Here is a 15,891-nt window from a genome sequence, read left to right on the forward strand (position 1 = left end):
GTTTACACTCTAGTTTTAGTCAGTAAATAGTATCTGCCTCTTTGCAGCCCCATGGGCTGTAGCTCGCCAGACTCCTCTGTCCATGGGATTTCCCAGGCAAGAGTACTGGAGTGGGTTGCCATTTCTTCTTCCAGGGGATCTTCCTGACCAAGGAATCGCATTGGCAGGAGGGTTCTTTACCACTGTGCCACCTGGGAAACTGGGCTAGCCATTAGCTTCCCTTACATTTTTTTTGCCAGTGTTAACAGGTAAGTGAAAGTTACTCAGTCATGTCTGACTCATTGCGACCCCATGGACTATACAGTACATGGAATTCTCCAGGCCAGAATACTGGACTGGGTAGCCTTTCCCTTCTCCAGGGGATCTTCCCAACCTGGGATTGAACCCAGGTCTCCTGCACTGCAGGCGAATCTTTACCCGCTGAGCCAGCAGGGAAGTAAAGACACCGTCTTAGGCTGTGACTGTGCTGTTGGGAGAGTCTCGGGTGACTGGCGTCCAGGGCTGTCACACCCCCTCTGGGCTCATTTGGAGTCTCCAGGAGCTGGTGAATTTCTTTCAAAGAGCAAAGTTGGCTGATGTAGTTTCTGTAATGGTTTTTCTCTTTAATAATGAAAACATATCAGCTAATTACTATAATCAACCTCCTCTATCTTCTAGAAGAAGATAAAACAATTAAAGCTCTAGCTAAAGCCTTAATTGGATCAAGTTAAACCCTTTCAGCAATAATGCTTCATGGAGGCCGTGCTTTACGCAAGGAATCCACCTGGAGTCTGAGGCTGGGATTGCTCTGCTGGGTGGCAGCAGCCAGAGCTGGCCACTCCCTTTGCAGCTTGCAACGCCCGAGGGTCTAAAATCATCATGATTGGCCCATGATGAAAAACCCAGATTCATATGGCCTTGGAAACTGAGAACTATACACAAAAAAGTTTTCATCCACATGTTGCTTCTTTATCATTTTCTGAGGATGAAGGAAGTCTTTTACTTTGGGGACTCCCTCTTTCCCTGTGACATGACAGGTACTGTCAGACTTTTGATGCAACAGCAAGATTCCTGGTCTGTGGAGAGATGACCTAAAGCCATCTTTCCATATAAGCACACCCAGCGGCCTCCGCACAGAGACCCAGCTGAGTGTCTCTTGATTGTTCAGGTTTGGAAAGTCTAAGTGGAAGAGGAAGCTGAGGAGGCACCCTAAATTCTGACTTCCCTCAATCGGAACCCGGACGTCGGTGTTTATCTCTCAGGTGCACCACAGAATGTCTTTGACTCTTGATAGCATTAGTATTTAGTGAAGCTTGTCTCAGATGAGTGACTCTTCTTGAATAAAGGCTCACGTAAGTAAAACCATTTCAAGAAGCCAGGAATTCTAGGCTTACATTCATTTCTATGACTTAAAACTTTTCATATCCTGTTTTGGTAATTCACAAGTTCAGAGAGAAACCTGAATACTAAAAATGCTATTAATGTAATCTGATTTTCTGTATAGAATGTATTTTCATGAAACTGACATTGCATTCTCATAAAATGTTTTTGGCTTCTCTATATGAGAATGATTTCATTTTCCTTTTCACTGGTTTAGTTGCTAAGTTGTGTCCAACTCTTTGCAACCCCTTGGACTGTAACCCACCAGGCTCTTCTGTCCATGAGATTTTCCAGGCAAGATTACTGGAGTGGGTTGCCATTTCCTTCCCCAGGGGATCTTCCTGACCATGGAATCAAACCTGGGTCTCTGGCACTGCAGGCAGATTCTTTACTGATTGAGCGACCAGGGAAGGCTTTTCACTACCATGTAGATATTTTTTAAAACTTAGGCCAGGCACATATTACACTTTTTAAAACATTCCAGGATGTAATGAGATGCTGAAATGGTAGATTAAGTTTAAATTTGTGGGTAAAATAAAACATGGTATTTTTCATGGTTCAGCATAGGGATATTATCATAGATAAGCACAGGGGTCCATTTATCTAACTACATTTTATATGTCCTTGGGGAAATTTTTCTTTGATATCTGGGGCTTCCCAGGTGGTGCTAGTGGTAAAAAATTCTCCTGCTAATGCAGGAGATGCAACAGACTCAGGTTCAACCCCTGGGTTGGGAAGATTCCCTGGAGAAGGGAATGGCAGCCCACTCCAGTATTCTTGCCTGTAAAGCCCCATGGACAGAGGAGCCTCGTGGGCTACAGGCCACGGGGTCGCAAACAGTTAGACACGACTGGGCGACTGAGCATACATACACACAGCGTCTTCTCTTAGCTGATCTGTTAACCTTAGAGTTATTCTTTACTAACTTGTAATCATGGAGGGGAGGATATTGAATTTAACTCCAGACACTATTTTAAAAGATTTCATTACATTAAATTTATTAAAGTCTCTAGAAATAAGAAATTTCTTTGTTGTAGTCTCACTGAATTTTCTGTAATAAATAAGAAAATTTACCATAGTTTAGACAAGCCTACTTTATCTCTTGCTCAATAATCATTTATCTTCTAAAGGATTTTTCACTGCTCCTTCCTCCCAAATTTTAAGTGATGATGTTCTCACTGAGAACTTTCTTCCCAAAATATTAGTTAAGTAGAATTTTAATCCAGTCATTGAATTATCACGGATTTCAAATTTGGGATATATAAATCAGGTAAATGAAGCATGTTTTCCATTAAGTGATTTTGAAGGAGAAGAAAATGACTTAGTCCCACTCTTAAGTGGGTGGGGAAAGTTATATGCCAAGACCCCCAGTGGATGCCTCAAACCATGAATGGTACTGTCCCCTACCAATAACTATGCTTTTTCCTATACAAACATAACTATGAAGATGTTAAATTTATAAATTAGACATAGTAAGAGAGTATCCAATTTGCTAGAGTATCACTACTCTTGCACTTTGGGGACATTGTTAAGTAAAATAAGGGTTGCTTGAACACAAACATTGTGATACCATGGATCTGATAACAGAGCCTGCTAGGTAACCAGCATGGATGTGCTGGACAAAGGAGTGATTCACGTCCTGGGCAGGGGGACAGGATGGTGCAAAATCTCATCATGCTATTCAGAACTGTGTACAGTATAAAACTTATGAATGAGTTTTTTATTTCTGGAATTTTTTAATTTAATACTTTTGGACTGAGATTGACAGTAGTTAAGTTCAGTTCAGTCGCTCAGTCATGTCTGACTCCTTGCAACCCCATGATCCACAGCACGCCAGGCCTCCCTGTCCATCACCAACTCCCAGAGTTTACTCAAACTCATGTCCATTGAGTTGGTGATGCCATCCAACCATCTCATCCTCTGTTGTCCCCTTTTCCTCCTGCCCTCTATCTTTCCCAGCATCAGGGTCTTTTCCAATGAGTCAGCTCTTCATATCAGGTGGCCAAAGTATTGGAGTTTCAGCTTCAACATCAGTTCTTCCAAAGAACACCAAGGACTGATGTCCTTTAGGATGGACTGGTTGGATCTCCTTGCAGTCCAAGGGACTCTCAGGAGTCTTCTTCAACACCACAGTTCAAAAGCATCAATTCTTCAGCACTCAGCTTTCTTTAGTACAACTCTCACATCCATACATGACTACTGGAAAAACCATAGCCCTGACTAGATCGACCTTTGTTGGCAAAGTAATGTCTCTGCTTTTTAATATGCTGTCTAGGTTGGTCATAACTTTCCTTCCAAGCAGTAAGCATCTTTTAATTTCATGGCTGCAGTTACCATCTGCAGTGATTTTGGAGCTCCCCAAAATAGTCAGCCAGTTTCCACTGTTTCCCCATCTATTTGCCATGAAGTGATGGGACCTGATGCCATGGTCTTAGTTTTCTGAATGTTGAGCTCTAAGCCAACTTTTTCATGCTCCTCTTTCACTTTCATCAAGAGGCTCTTTAGTTCTTCTTCACTTTCTGACAGTGGTAACTAAAAGCAAAAAGTGAAATTGCAGATAAGGGGGAGTCACTATAATAGTGTCATCATAATGGAGACTCTTCCCTTCTTGGTTCTAAAGATCTGACCATATAAATTGGCAGAGCGACTTTATGGGGAAATTCAGAAAATCAAATAAAATGGGAATGTGTGCATTCTAAAACTGAGTGTTTCTGTCTCTGGAGAGCTGTCTGTGCACAGGGAGACTGTACAAGGGTGTGCCCACCAGCATGGCTTTCAGTGGGCTAGAAATAGGTTAGAGACCATCTAAAGCCATCAAGAGAATAGGTGCATAACATTTAAAAGGTATGTTAAAATATATTAAAATGTTATTTTATTTTAAATAAATATATTAAAATAATACATACTTATGTTGTAAGAATGCCATCAAAAGTCAAAATGTTAGTCACTCAGCCATGTTCGACTCTTTACGACCCCATGGACTGTAGCCCACCAGGCTCCTCTGTCCATGGGATTTCCCAGGCAAGAATACTGGAGTGGGTTGCCATATGCTTCCCCAGGGGATCTTCCCCACCCAGGGATTGAACCCAGGTCTCCTGCACTGCAGGCAGATTCCTTACCATCTGAGCCACCAGGGAGACCCTAAGAATGCCATATTTACTCAAAATGACCTAGCAGTACACAGACTTTAGAAATAATGTGAATGATTAAAGTTGGCCGTAAGACATTGATTGTGTCTATCGTGTTAGTGTCAGATTTTTAAACATTTAGTATTGGTGACAGATGTGTTAAAAATAGACTGGGAGGTGTGCAGCCATGTTCGCAGCAGCACTGTTGACAGAAGCCAAAGGTGGGAACAGCCCAAGTGTCCGTGAGACAGCACGGGTGAACCTGGAGGACGCTGTGCCAAGTGAGATAAGCCAGTCACAGGAAGACAAATGTTACGTGACCCCCTCACGTGAGGCCCCTGGAGGAGTCAGTCACAGTCACAGACAGTGGGAGGGGCAGGGAGAGGAGCCGGTGTTTGATGGGGACAGGGTCTCAGCGTGGGAAGAGGAGACAGTCCTGGGGATGAGTGGTGACGCCGGCTCCACCGTGAGTGGACTTAATGCCACCGACTTGAAAAGGGTTACAATGACAGACTCTGTTATGTTTATTTTTCCACAGCTTTTTAAAAAGCGGGAAAATAGGGACTCTCCTGGTGGTCCAGTGGTTCAGAGCTGCTCGCCAATCGATCCCTGGTCTGGGAAGATCCCACATACCACGGAGCAGCTAAGCCCGTGGGCCACAACTGCTAGCCTGCTCTCCAGAGCCCACGCCCTGCAAGCCGCTGAGCCCGCGTGCTGCGCCTGCTGAAGCCTGTGTGCCTGGGGCCTGTGCTCCACAACGAGAGACGCCTCCACGATCAGAAGCCCTCGCACCGCAGCAAAGAGCAGCCCCCGCTTGCTGCAGCGAGAGAGACCGTGTCCGGCAATGAAGACCCAGCACATTTAAAAAAAAAATCTAAAAATATCAGAAAAATGTAGACTGGAAAGAGAGCCTAAATTATAAGTTATATCTGAAGACGCAGAGGACAGGAATGGGGACTAAAGGGATGTTAATCCATCAGTGTCTTTAAACAACTTTTCCCATCAGCCTTGATTTGAAGCTTGGAGTGTTAATTATAGCTGAGCTCAGGCAGCCACTGTGTGGGACAGAGCAATGTGGCCCTGACCTCCACCAGCATGGTTAAATGGTATTGCCTAGCATATGCTTTTTTAACTTTTTCTATGCAAAGTTTCAGACATGTAGGAACGTAGAATGATTCAGGGACCCGCTCATAGTGCCCTGACTCTGTTTTCTCCCTGCCGTTTGGATGAACTGAGTGTCCCCTTTCTCGTTCATGTGAACAGAGGAGGAAGTCTGTCTGCTTAGCCCATGGTCAGGTGTCTTCCAAAAACTCTTCAGGCCCAGCGGACCCTGAAAGTTATCGGTGAGACCATCCAGGCACACATGACTTCTCTTTGGTTCTTCCAGGTGAGTGAGGAACCTTTTATTTTACATGAGGTCTATAGTTTCTAATCATTTGAGACACCACGGGTTACTAAAATATTACTAAGTTAAAATGTGTGCAGTCACATAACTTCCTGAGGACTTAAAATTCAGTGTCCTGCTAAGAAGCCTGGCTGGTGCACTAGCCTACGTCACAAAATAAAACTGACCCAAAACACTGGGCAACCGGCACGTCCAAGTCAGCTGATCTTGAGCTGCCATTCTCCAGAAGCCATTTGTTGTAAAGCTGGTTTGGTGTTGAGTTCTCTTAGCTTTTGCTTTTCTGTATCAATTTTTGATTTCTATCAAATCTGAACAGGAGCCTTGTTGGGTAGAGTATTCTTGGTTGTAGGTTTTCCCTTTTCATCACTTTAAATATATCATGCCACCCCCTTCTATTGGGTTTCCCTGTGGCTCAGCGGGAAAGAGGAGAAGGCAATGGCAACCCACTCCAGTACACTTGCCTGGAAAATCCCATGGACGGAGGATCCTAGTAGGGTGCAGTCCATGGGGTTTCGAAGAGTTGGACACGACTGAGCGGTTTCACTTTCACTTTTCACTTTCATGCATTGGAGAAGGAAATGGCAACCCACTCCAGTGTTCTTGCCTGGAGAATCCCAGGGACGGGGGAGCCTGGTGGGCTGCCATCTATGGGGTTGCACAGAGTCAAATATCACTGAAGTGACTTAGCAGCAGCAGGAAAGAATCTGCCTGCTAATGCAGAAGATGGGGTTTTGATCCCTGGGCCAGGAAGATCCCCTGGAGAAGGAAATGGCAACCCACTCCAGTATTCTTGCCTGGGAAATCCCATGGACAGAGGAGCCTGACGGCTACAGTCCATGGAGGCGCAAAGAATTGGACACAACTGAGCAAGTAAACAATACTCCCTTCTAGCCTGAGTTTCTGCTGAAAAACCAGTTGTTAACCTTATAGGTATTCTCTTGTGTGTTCTTTTTCCTTTGTTGCTTTTAATATTTTTCTCGTCATTAATTTTTATTAATAGCAATTGATTACTATGTGTCTTAGAGTGTTCCTCCTTGGGTTTATCCTGCTTGGGATTATCTGTACTTCCTGGACTTGGGTGACTATTTCCTTTCCCAGTTAGGGAAGTTTCTAGCTATTATCTGTTTTGAGTATTATCTGTTTTGAGTATTTTCTCAGGTTCTTTCCCTCTCTCTTCTCCTTCTGGGACCCTTATAATGTGAACATTGGTACATTTAATGTTGTCCCAGAGGGCTCTTAAACTGTCATTGCATTTTTTTTCTTTTATTTTGTTCCATAGCAGTGATTTCCACTATTGTCTTCCAGCTCACTTATCCATTCTGCTGCCTCATTTATTCTATTGATTCCTTCTACTGTATTTTGCATCACAGTTCTGTTCAATTCTGTTTGTTCTTTAAATCTTCTAGCTCATTGTTAGATGTTTCATGTATCTTCTTAGTCTGTGCTTCCATTCTTTTTGTGAGATCTTAGATCATCTTTACTATCATTACTCTGAATTCTCTTTCAGGTAGATTGTCTATCTGCACTTTATTTAGTCATTCTTCTGGGGTTTTATCTTGTTTTACCATCTGACACGTATTCCTCTGCCGTCTTATTTGTGGTCTCCATTCTGCAGCCTGCAAGATAGTAGTTCCTCTTGCTGCAGGTGTCTGCCCTCTGGTGGGTGAGGCTAGTCAGAGAGGCTTGTGCAGGCTTCCTGGTGGGAGGGACTGGTGCTTGCCCACTGGTGGGTAGAGCTGGGTCTTGACCCCCTGTGGTGGACAAGGTCATGTCAAGGATTGTTTAGAGGTGGCTGAGCGCTCAGGAAGACTTTAAGCAGTCTGTCTGCTGACGGCTGGGGCTGTGATCCCACTCTGTTGGTTGTTTGGCCTGAGGCAACCCAGCACTTGAGCCTAAGGGCTGATGGGTGGAGTTAGGTCTCTGCCAAAACGGTAATCTCCAGGGCAGCTCACACCAATGAGCACTCCCCAGTACCTCTGTCCCTAGTGTCCTGTCCCTGCAGTGAGCCACAGCACCTCCCACCTCCCAGAAGACCCTCCGGGACCAGCAGGTAGGTCTGGCCCAGGCTCCTATGAAGTGCTTTTTCCCCCATGTCCCAGTGTGCCTGAGATTTGTGTGTACCCTCTAAGAGTGGCATTTGTTACCCCCAGTCCTATGGAGTTCCTGTGATCAAGCCCTGCTACTGCTGCTGCTGCTAAGTCGCTTCAGTCGTGTCCGACTCTGTGTGACCCCTGAGACGGCAGCCCACCAGCCTCCACCGTCCCTGGGATTCTCCAGGTAAGAATACTGGAGTGGGCTGCCATTTCCTTCTCCAATGCATGAAAGTGAAAAGTGAAAGTGAAGTCGCTCAGTCGTGTCCGACTCTTTGCGACCCCATGGACTGCAGCCCACCAGGCTCCTCTGTCCATGGGATTCTCCAGGCAAGAGTGCTGGAGTGGGGTGCCATTGCCTTCTCTGTGATCAAGCCCTACTGGCTTTCAAAGCCAAATGTTCTTGTGGCTCCTCCTCCCAATGCCAGACCCCCAGGCTCTTGAAACTCTTAACTCCTGTGGGAGAACCTCTGCGATATATTCTTTTCCAGTTTGTACGTCACCTATTCAGTGGGTGTGATACTTGATTATATCAAGTATCTACCATCTTGTAGTGGCTTCATTTTCTTTGAACATAGACTATCCTTTTTCGTCAAAGGTTGTTCAGCAGTTATTTGTTTTTTGTTTTTTTTTTTTTATTTTTTTATTTTTTTAGCAGTTATTTGTGATTTTGGTGTTTTCATGAGAGAAGGTGAGCTCAGGTCCTTCTACTTGGCCGTTTTGTCCTAGTCCCCGGATCTGCCTTTCTCCTTACTTTTCTGCTTTTAAGTAAATGCTGACCCCTGGCTGGACTGTATCTTCATGCAATTGGGAACAAGATGGGTCACCTTCCCGTGTCCCTAGGACATGGACCGTAGAGGTTCCCTGAATACATGGAATGCATGGGATCCAAGACATGGTCACAGATCAGGGACGTCTTAGTCAAAATGTTTCCGGAAAAAGTATGTCTGTTAAACGTGCAAGGGTCTGCCTGCGGTTCAGAGAAGTCCCAGGGCTTCTCCAGGTGTCACGGCTTCCAAGCCTGGCCACTCCAGCTTCGTGCCCCCACGCCCTCGCCCTGAGCCGGGCCTGCAGGCTTACTGTCTGGTGTCAGAGGCAGCCTCCTGTGCTGTGTCCCCATGTCCCTTGGGCACTGTGGGCTGTGACTCACTTCTGACAAATGCAACAGAAACGTTGACAGCGATGCCCATGTGAGCCTGAGCTTTGTTTGAATGCAACACGGAAAACTTGACTCAGACTGATCTACCGGTGTCTTCAGAGAATTTCAATTGAGTTTTTCACAATTTCTATTTCCTTGTATCAGAAATATTTTTAATTAGTAAAAACAGAAGCCACGCTCGCAATCAGGTAAAAACCATGTTTTCCTTTTAATTGACACCGTTTCCTCTCTTGCCTCGCACTCTGGTAATGATTAGGTCCCCACCTCTCAGGAACACTGCATCGGGACAAGCTGAGACAGAACCAGTGTGAAGGCGGTCCCAGAGCAGAGCACTTACAAAGGGATTCACTCAGAGTCCAAAGCTCTGCTTTCTAACCGCAGAAAACCTGGAGCTCAAGGCAAAACTGGAAACCAGAAGGAACCAGAAACGAAGCATACTGCCTCCTCAAACACTCGAGGGCTGATCGCCTCACCTCTGCTACAAGGAATGGCCCCACTCCAGCATTTGTAAGGGAAAACATTCTGTTTCTATTTCACTTTCCAACTGGGTATAAAATCTACTAAAAGGAACACGAAGAATCAAAACAAATCAGCTCACTCACAAGAGTCACTCCCAGATAGTGATTTCTGGTTGCTGAGATGATTCAGCACGTTATTTCCAAGTGGCAAAATTCAGGACAATCTGAGGACTCAAAAGTGGCAGCGACATTCACCAACAGGTTCGTGTGAGACACACATACACACAACCCCGTTTTTCAGTGTATATACGGCAAGGGGCCAAGACCCCAACAGCACAATAACTTATTTTGTACATTACAGTGCACGGAACGGAGGGAAAAGACACGTTCTTGGAGACGTTCGTCTGGGCTCTGAAGGCGGCTGGAGCCCAGTGCCCCGGCCATCATTAGCTCGACGCCGCCTCCTCTTTGGTTGCACTGGCCTCGGAGGCAGCTGCTTCCTGTAAGGGGTCTGCTGGCTTCTCCTCCTCCTCCTCCTCCTCTTCCTGGGGGTAGAGGTCTGGGTACTTCTGCATGCACTCCTGCATGGCCCGGAACTGGTCCACACAGTCCGACCCCTTGACATCCTCCTTGCTGTAGTGGAAGCAGGAAAAGGCTGCCTTGAACTGTTCCCCGCACGGGCCACTGGCCATCCCCCCAAGGCATGGGCAGTTCCAGTTGATGTCTCCATTTGGCAGGATCAGTCCTGGGACGGGAAGATGGGCAAGGAAGTGAGACAGGTTTCAAAAAAAGCAAACCCAAGCCCAGCCTCACAGGCATAATGGTAAGACAAACTGCTGCCTGGCCGACACTGGCCGCGGCCCTGCTTCTCCCTCGGGATGGGGCTTAAACTCCCAGCACAAACCCACCGAGCGTTCCCGGCTCAGTTGGACAGAAGTCACCGTGGGCGGCTTTCTCCAGTGCAGCTCTGCCGGGTGTGCGAAGCCGCCCCCGGGGCTGTGGCTATGCCTGTACTCAGGACTACACGGGGGAAACCGTTTAGTCCAAAGGCTTGAAGGGCGAGTCCTGGTCTCCCCCTTCCACACAAATGGTCGGGACCCCCACGCCCTCCCTTCAAGCCCGTCCTGCTCCTCGGCTGCTCTCAGCTCAGCACAGCGTGAGGACTGGAAAAAGTGAGGCTGGACGGTGTCCAAGGGGCGGGGCGTGTCAGAGCACTGAGGCTCCACTTTGACAAAGTGGAAAACCGTTCAAAGCTCAGAAGCAACTCCTAGGTCTGGCCTGATGGCCAGGTCAGCACACGGCCCCTCCCACCCGAGGGAGACACACTCGTGTCCTGGGAGCAGGTGGCCAAGGTGGACACCCAGCCATGGCCAGAACATCAGACTGCCGCCCCCCAACCCTGGCCCTGCACTCACCATGCTCCTCGTACGGATCATTGGGGTCATCGGCCACCAGCTCTGCGTTGCTTGGAGTCTCATGGTCTTCTTTGGTCACAAATATGATTCGATCCTTCCCTAGAGTTTGGAGAACAGAGAGCGCCACATTGCACCAGGAGCTGTGACTCAGCCTGAACCCAAGCAGCCATGGAAGCCTCGTGTGAAGCCTGTCCCACCTGAAACCTTGATGCGCTCCCCCTGGGGACCCCCTCGCTACCGAGCTGGGGGACCGTCTAGCGGCCCCCAGTGCACCATGTGCCTGTGGCTGGAGTGGGGGGAGGGGGACGAGACGCCCGCCCTCAGATGCAGCTGCCCTCAGTCCCGAAGCCTGCTGACGCCGGACAGGCCGGCCTCGCCCTGCTCGGAACTCCCACGGCCCCACAGCTTTGTTCCTTCCCGTGGCCTGTGAGCACCTCGTCCAGGCCCCGAGGGGCCTGCCAGCAGGCGCCCTCAGATGACACCCCGCCCGCCAGGCTCCTCCGGCAGAGGCTTGGGAAGAGCACCAGGGTGGCCGTATGAAGCTCAGAGAGGTATGCGGGTGAGGACAGTGCGGGGGCGGGACGCCCTCCCCTCAATGTCTCCCAGGCGGCGACAGCGATGACAGCTGCCGCTCCCCACACACAGGGCCACGGCCCGCTCCAGAACACCCGGGGTGTCTGCTCCAGCACCCCACACGTGACCTCAGAGAGGGCGGCTTGTCCCACATGGCCCGGGGGCACGCTGAAGAACCTAAAGACCTCAGTGATTCCGACCAGAGTTCGGAACACTCGAAAGCAGCCCACGGAAGTGCTGTGCTAAGCAGAAGACACAAGCTGACAGACTGCTCAGCTCAGCCCTGACAGTTTGTTTACCAAGACCTCAGCCGGGCCCAGCCCAGTGCGGAGGCTGGTGTTCGGCCCAGAGCCAAGGGGTCCAAGCCTGGACAGTGACTTGTCTTTGTACCCCCAGCCCTGGTGCCCGATGGTCCTCATGCTGGTTAAACAGACAGGTAACAGTCAGGGCTCGACACCAGGTGCGGGAAGAGCAAAGCGCGGCCCCGCGCAGGAGAGGTAAGGCTGGCTCGGGAGGGTCCGGCTCCTGGTGCCGTCAGCATCCCAGAGGCTCGGGGCTGGGCTTCAAACCGGGGCTCAGGCACACAACAGCCATGTGACCTCAGGCACCTCCCAGCTCAGCCCATCTCCCTCCCTGGTTCGGGCAAGGGTCAAGAGACTCCGGAAAACAAGGAAGTGAAGTGAGTTTCTCGGTGCACCTGAAATTCTGCTCAAAACACAGTAACTTTTTCAGTGGCATCAAATGACAAACATCTCTGGGAAGAGAGAACAGGGCTGGAGATGTTGGTGAGGACTGGAAGTGAGAAAGCGCATAGAGCAGTGCTGTTGCCTGAAAGACTGAAGAAAGGTCCCGCAGAGTCCCCCGAAGGGGCAGGCCCCAGAGCCTGGCGGGACTGGCAGTCGGAGGCCCCGGGGCCCTGAAAGCAGGAGCTCGGGGTGGCTGAGGACCGGAGGAAGGACGGAGCGGCGAGGCACGCCGACACCCTGGGTCTGCAGCCGTGCTCTGCGGCCACACCGACTCCTGTCCTCCTCTCCCCCCTCCCTCTTCCACCCGGCGGGCTCTGCCTTCAAGTCCATCCGCAAAGACCCACATCCCTCACCTGCAGGACTCCCTCCATTCAGCATCTCCTTGCTTCTACGCAAAGATGCTGAGCACACGCCTACCTCGGGGAGCCGCCAGGCCGTTCTGTCGTCCAGGAGCGTATTCAGATCGCTCATAGCCACGTCTCCCTGACTTCAGCCCTCCTGCTCAGATGGCATCTTCCTTCATCTCTCCCCATTGCCCTTAACCCGCCTTTTCTCACCCCCAGTTACATGTCTGTTCACCACCCACCTCCCCGACTGAAATGTCAGCTCCTCACGGGCAAGGATGTGTCTGTTCCAGAGCCTAGTACAGCGCACGACAGAGTGAGTAATCAGTATTTGTTGGAAAATGAATGGGGAAATGAACCCTGAATTCAGACATGAAGACCCCAGACCCAGCAGAGTATGGAGGATAGATGGCTATCACCATGAAGTAGGTTACAGGAGAAAATAAAACCTCGCTTGGGTGGTCTCATTTCCCCTAGAACACATCATCTCTTGGCACATCCAACCTGCCCCCTCCACTGCCTCCACCTCTGCCAACTGCCTCTGCCATGTGATCGGGGCTGGCACATCACAGGCGCTCAGTCTAACTGTCTGCTCACAGGACAGGAGAGAGCAGGACCAGCATTAGAAAAGGAGGAACAAAGACGGGAGCAACGTGGCCCTGGGCCAGGGAGCCAGCCTGAGTCCATGCTGCCTAACACCTTGAATGACCAGCTACGGCCTTTGACCCCAAGGCTGGGGGGCGGACCCCTGAAGTCAAGTGCATGGGCAAGCGATTCCCTCAGAAAAGGGCAGCCGTGTGTACCGGTTCACTGGGTAACGCTGCAGGGGATGTGGCCCATCTAATGCTCTCAGCCTGCTGCAACGCAGACAAGCCGAAAGAACAAAAATACACCAGGTAATTTCAGAGAGTTTAGGCTGTGGAAGACACAAAGGCCAGGGAAGACCTCACTGAGGAGGTGGCATCTGCACGGAATCTTAAAAGATGAGGAAGCAGCCGTGAGAAGAGCTGGGGGAGGGATGCACCAGGCAAAGGGAACAGCCAGAGGCCAGCCTGGCCGCACAGTGACAGGTGCGTAGAGACCAGCAGGAGCCAGGCCAGGCCTCGATCACATAAGCCTTCATCAGGACGGCGCTGGGGTCGGTTCTCCAAGTCCCATGGGAAGCATAAAGAATCCATGCATAGAAAACGGGACCGAGGGGACAGTGGCATGGATAGGTAAAAACTAGGCAGGGCCTAAAGTGAGTGCTTTTAATTCTTATCCCCAAAGAAAGAGATCTTTGATCCAGGAAAAGATACAGGTCTGAACACTTACCTCTGCTTCCCAGATAACATGCGACTCCTAGAAACCCACAAGAATGAGGATTATAGCCTCATTATACCCAGAAGGCTAAAAAAAACATTTGCTACATAAAGGAGTAAATTAGACTCAGAAAGATGAAATAAAAAGAGACCTAGTCTCTAACAAACTGGTGAGGACAGAGGACTTCTGCTCATGGCAGAATTCAATATCAATCAATGGAAACTACTTCTCAGAGACATCACTGAGTATTATGGCTTTGTGACCCAGGGAAGGAGGGTTCCAGAAGCAGAATGGGGTACTGAGAAACTGTTGTTTGGTTGCTCAGTCGTGTCCAACTCTTTGCAACCCCATGGAATGTTGCTCTGTCCATGGGATTTTCCAGGCAAGAATACTGGAGTGGGTTGCCATTTATTAGAATTCCATGGACTGTATAGTCCATGGAGTCCCAAAGAGTTGGACAGGACTGAGCGACTTTCACTTTCCTCCTCCAGGGGATCTTCCCCACCCAGGGATCGAACTAGAGTCTCCTGCATTGGCATCTGAGGCACCAGGGGAGGCAACTGGTAAAAGGCGTAGCATTTTAAATCGAGCTGTGAGCTGAAGCCTGACAGGCTTCTCCTAACTGAAGCATGACCTTGGGCAGGTCACCTCCACCTCTGGGCTCAGGATTTCCTGAAATGACTGAGTGAGCTGGAGTATTCACTAGAGTTTCCAGGGAGTTCCACTTCTCTCTGGAACTTCATAGTCCCGGATATCCACCCTCCCCCTCACCTGGCATGGAGAAGGTACTTCATGAGTATCTGCGGAATGAATGAAGACTAACTTCTCTTTACAAGACTGGACAACTGGGCCTGGAGGGTTTGGGTGTCAGCTCAGGGACAGTTCGTGGTTGCGCGGGGAGGCCCTCGGACCGCGGCCTGGAGACTTCCTAGGTGAGAGACCGCAGGCGGGGACCAACTTTTGTTTTTTTTTCTGCGGGATGTCTTCCCAGCGGAGGGCTCCCTGGAGTCCACTGGGCACCACACGGGGAAGCTCTGGAATCAGACCGCGAGTCTCCAACCTCAGCTCCGCGAGTAGCCGGCCGCGTGGCTCAGCCAAGTCACCTCTGCGTCTTGGTTTACTCTTGGGTTAAGAGCAGGGCCTGACCCGTGCCCGCCGGCGGCACTCCCACCGCCAGCACCGCGCCCACCGAGGGGCGACCTTCCGGGACAGTTAGAGGCGGTGCAAACGGGAACACGTGGTGTGTGGCGAGCCGCGTAGCAACAGAACTAGTAATCAGCGCATTTCCCGTTACCAGCCTCAGGCAGCGCACTCGCGCCGCCCTAACCCCCGGGCCTAGGTTACGAGTCCCCCCACGTGCTGTTCCCTCCGAGTTCCGGGTTCGAGTCTTTCGGCGACCCGGGAAAGCCTTGTTCTTCCGCGGGCCTCGGTTTTCTCATCCGAAAAGGGGCTGGCGACCCCGCCGCCAACCCGCACCCTCCTCCCAAGAACTTGTGCCCCGCGCCCTCAGTGGGGGGTGCTGCACGGACCGCGTGTCCCTTGCAGGCCCTCGGAGGCCGTCTCCACGCAGCCCGCCCTCCTACCTTCCTGCCGGCAGTAGGCCATGATGCAGCCCGGCACTCCGACCTCGCGGCGATCGCGGCGGCGGCCTCACGCCGTGACCTCTCCGCGGCGGGGCGGGCGGCTCGGAGGCCCGCGCGGACCCGCCCCCCAGGCCTGCCCGCCGCGCGCCTGCCTCGACGCTTCCAGTTCGGCGCTCTCAGCCGGTAACTACATTTCCCGGCAGGCTGCGCGCCTCGCGGCCACGCCCCAGACAGTAGGAACTACATTTCCCAGAATGGCTTGCAGTGCGCGGGCTCGTCAGTGAGGTGTCAGTGGATTGCAACTTTCGGAAAGCACCCGACCCAGGACT

General features: G+C 50.3%; 1 protein-coding gene across 2 annotated transcripts; it reads right to left on the bottom strand.

Annotated features, from left to right (window-relative positions):
* Positions 1 to 9,325: 9,325 nt before the first annotated feature.
* On the bottom strand, positions 9,326 to 15,764 carry CHCHD4 (coiled-coil-helix-coiled-coil-helix domain containing 4). Of its 2 annotated transcripts, none has more exons than XM_043443565.1 (3): positions 15,563 to 15,764; positions 11,015 to 11,113; positions 9,326 to 10,344 (listed from the first exon to the last, which is right to left on the bottom strand). In XM_043443565.1, exons 1-3 carry the CDS (start codon positions 15,582 to 15,584, stop codon positions 10,046 to 10,048), a joined length of 420 nt encoding a protein of 139 aa, XP_043299500.1. In that variant the 5' UTR covers positions 15,585 to 15,764; the 3' UTR covers positions 9,326 to 10,045. The 2 variants fall into 2 exon arrangements, with proteins under 2 accessions (XP_043299500.1, XP_043299501.1); XM_043443566.1 differs by lacking the exon at positions 15,563 to 15,764 and adding an exon at positions 14,751 to 15,494.
* Positions 15,765 to 15,891: the final 127 nt, after the last annotated feature.

The sequence above is a fragment of the Cervus canadensis genome, chromosome 22 (assembly GCF_019320065.1).
Source record: "Cervus canadensis isolate Bull #8, Minnesota chromosome 22, ASM1932006v1, whole genome shotgun sequence".
Taxonomy (NCBI): domain Eukaryota; kingdom Metazoa; phylum Chordata; class Mammalia; order Artiodactyla; family Cervidae; genus Cervus; species Cervus canadensis.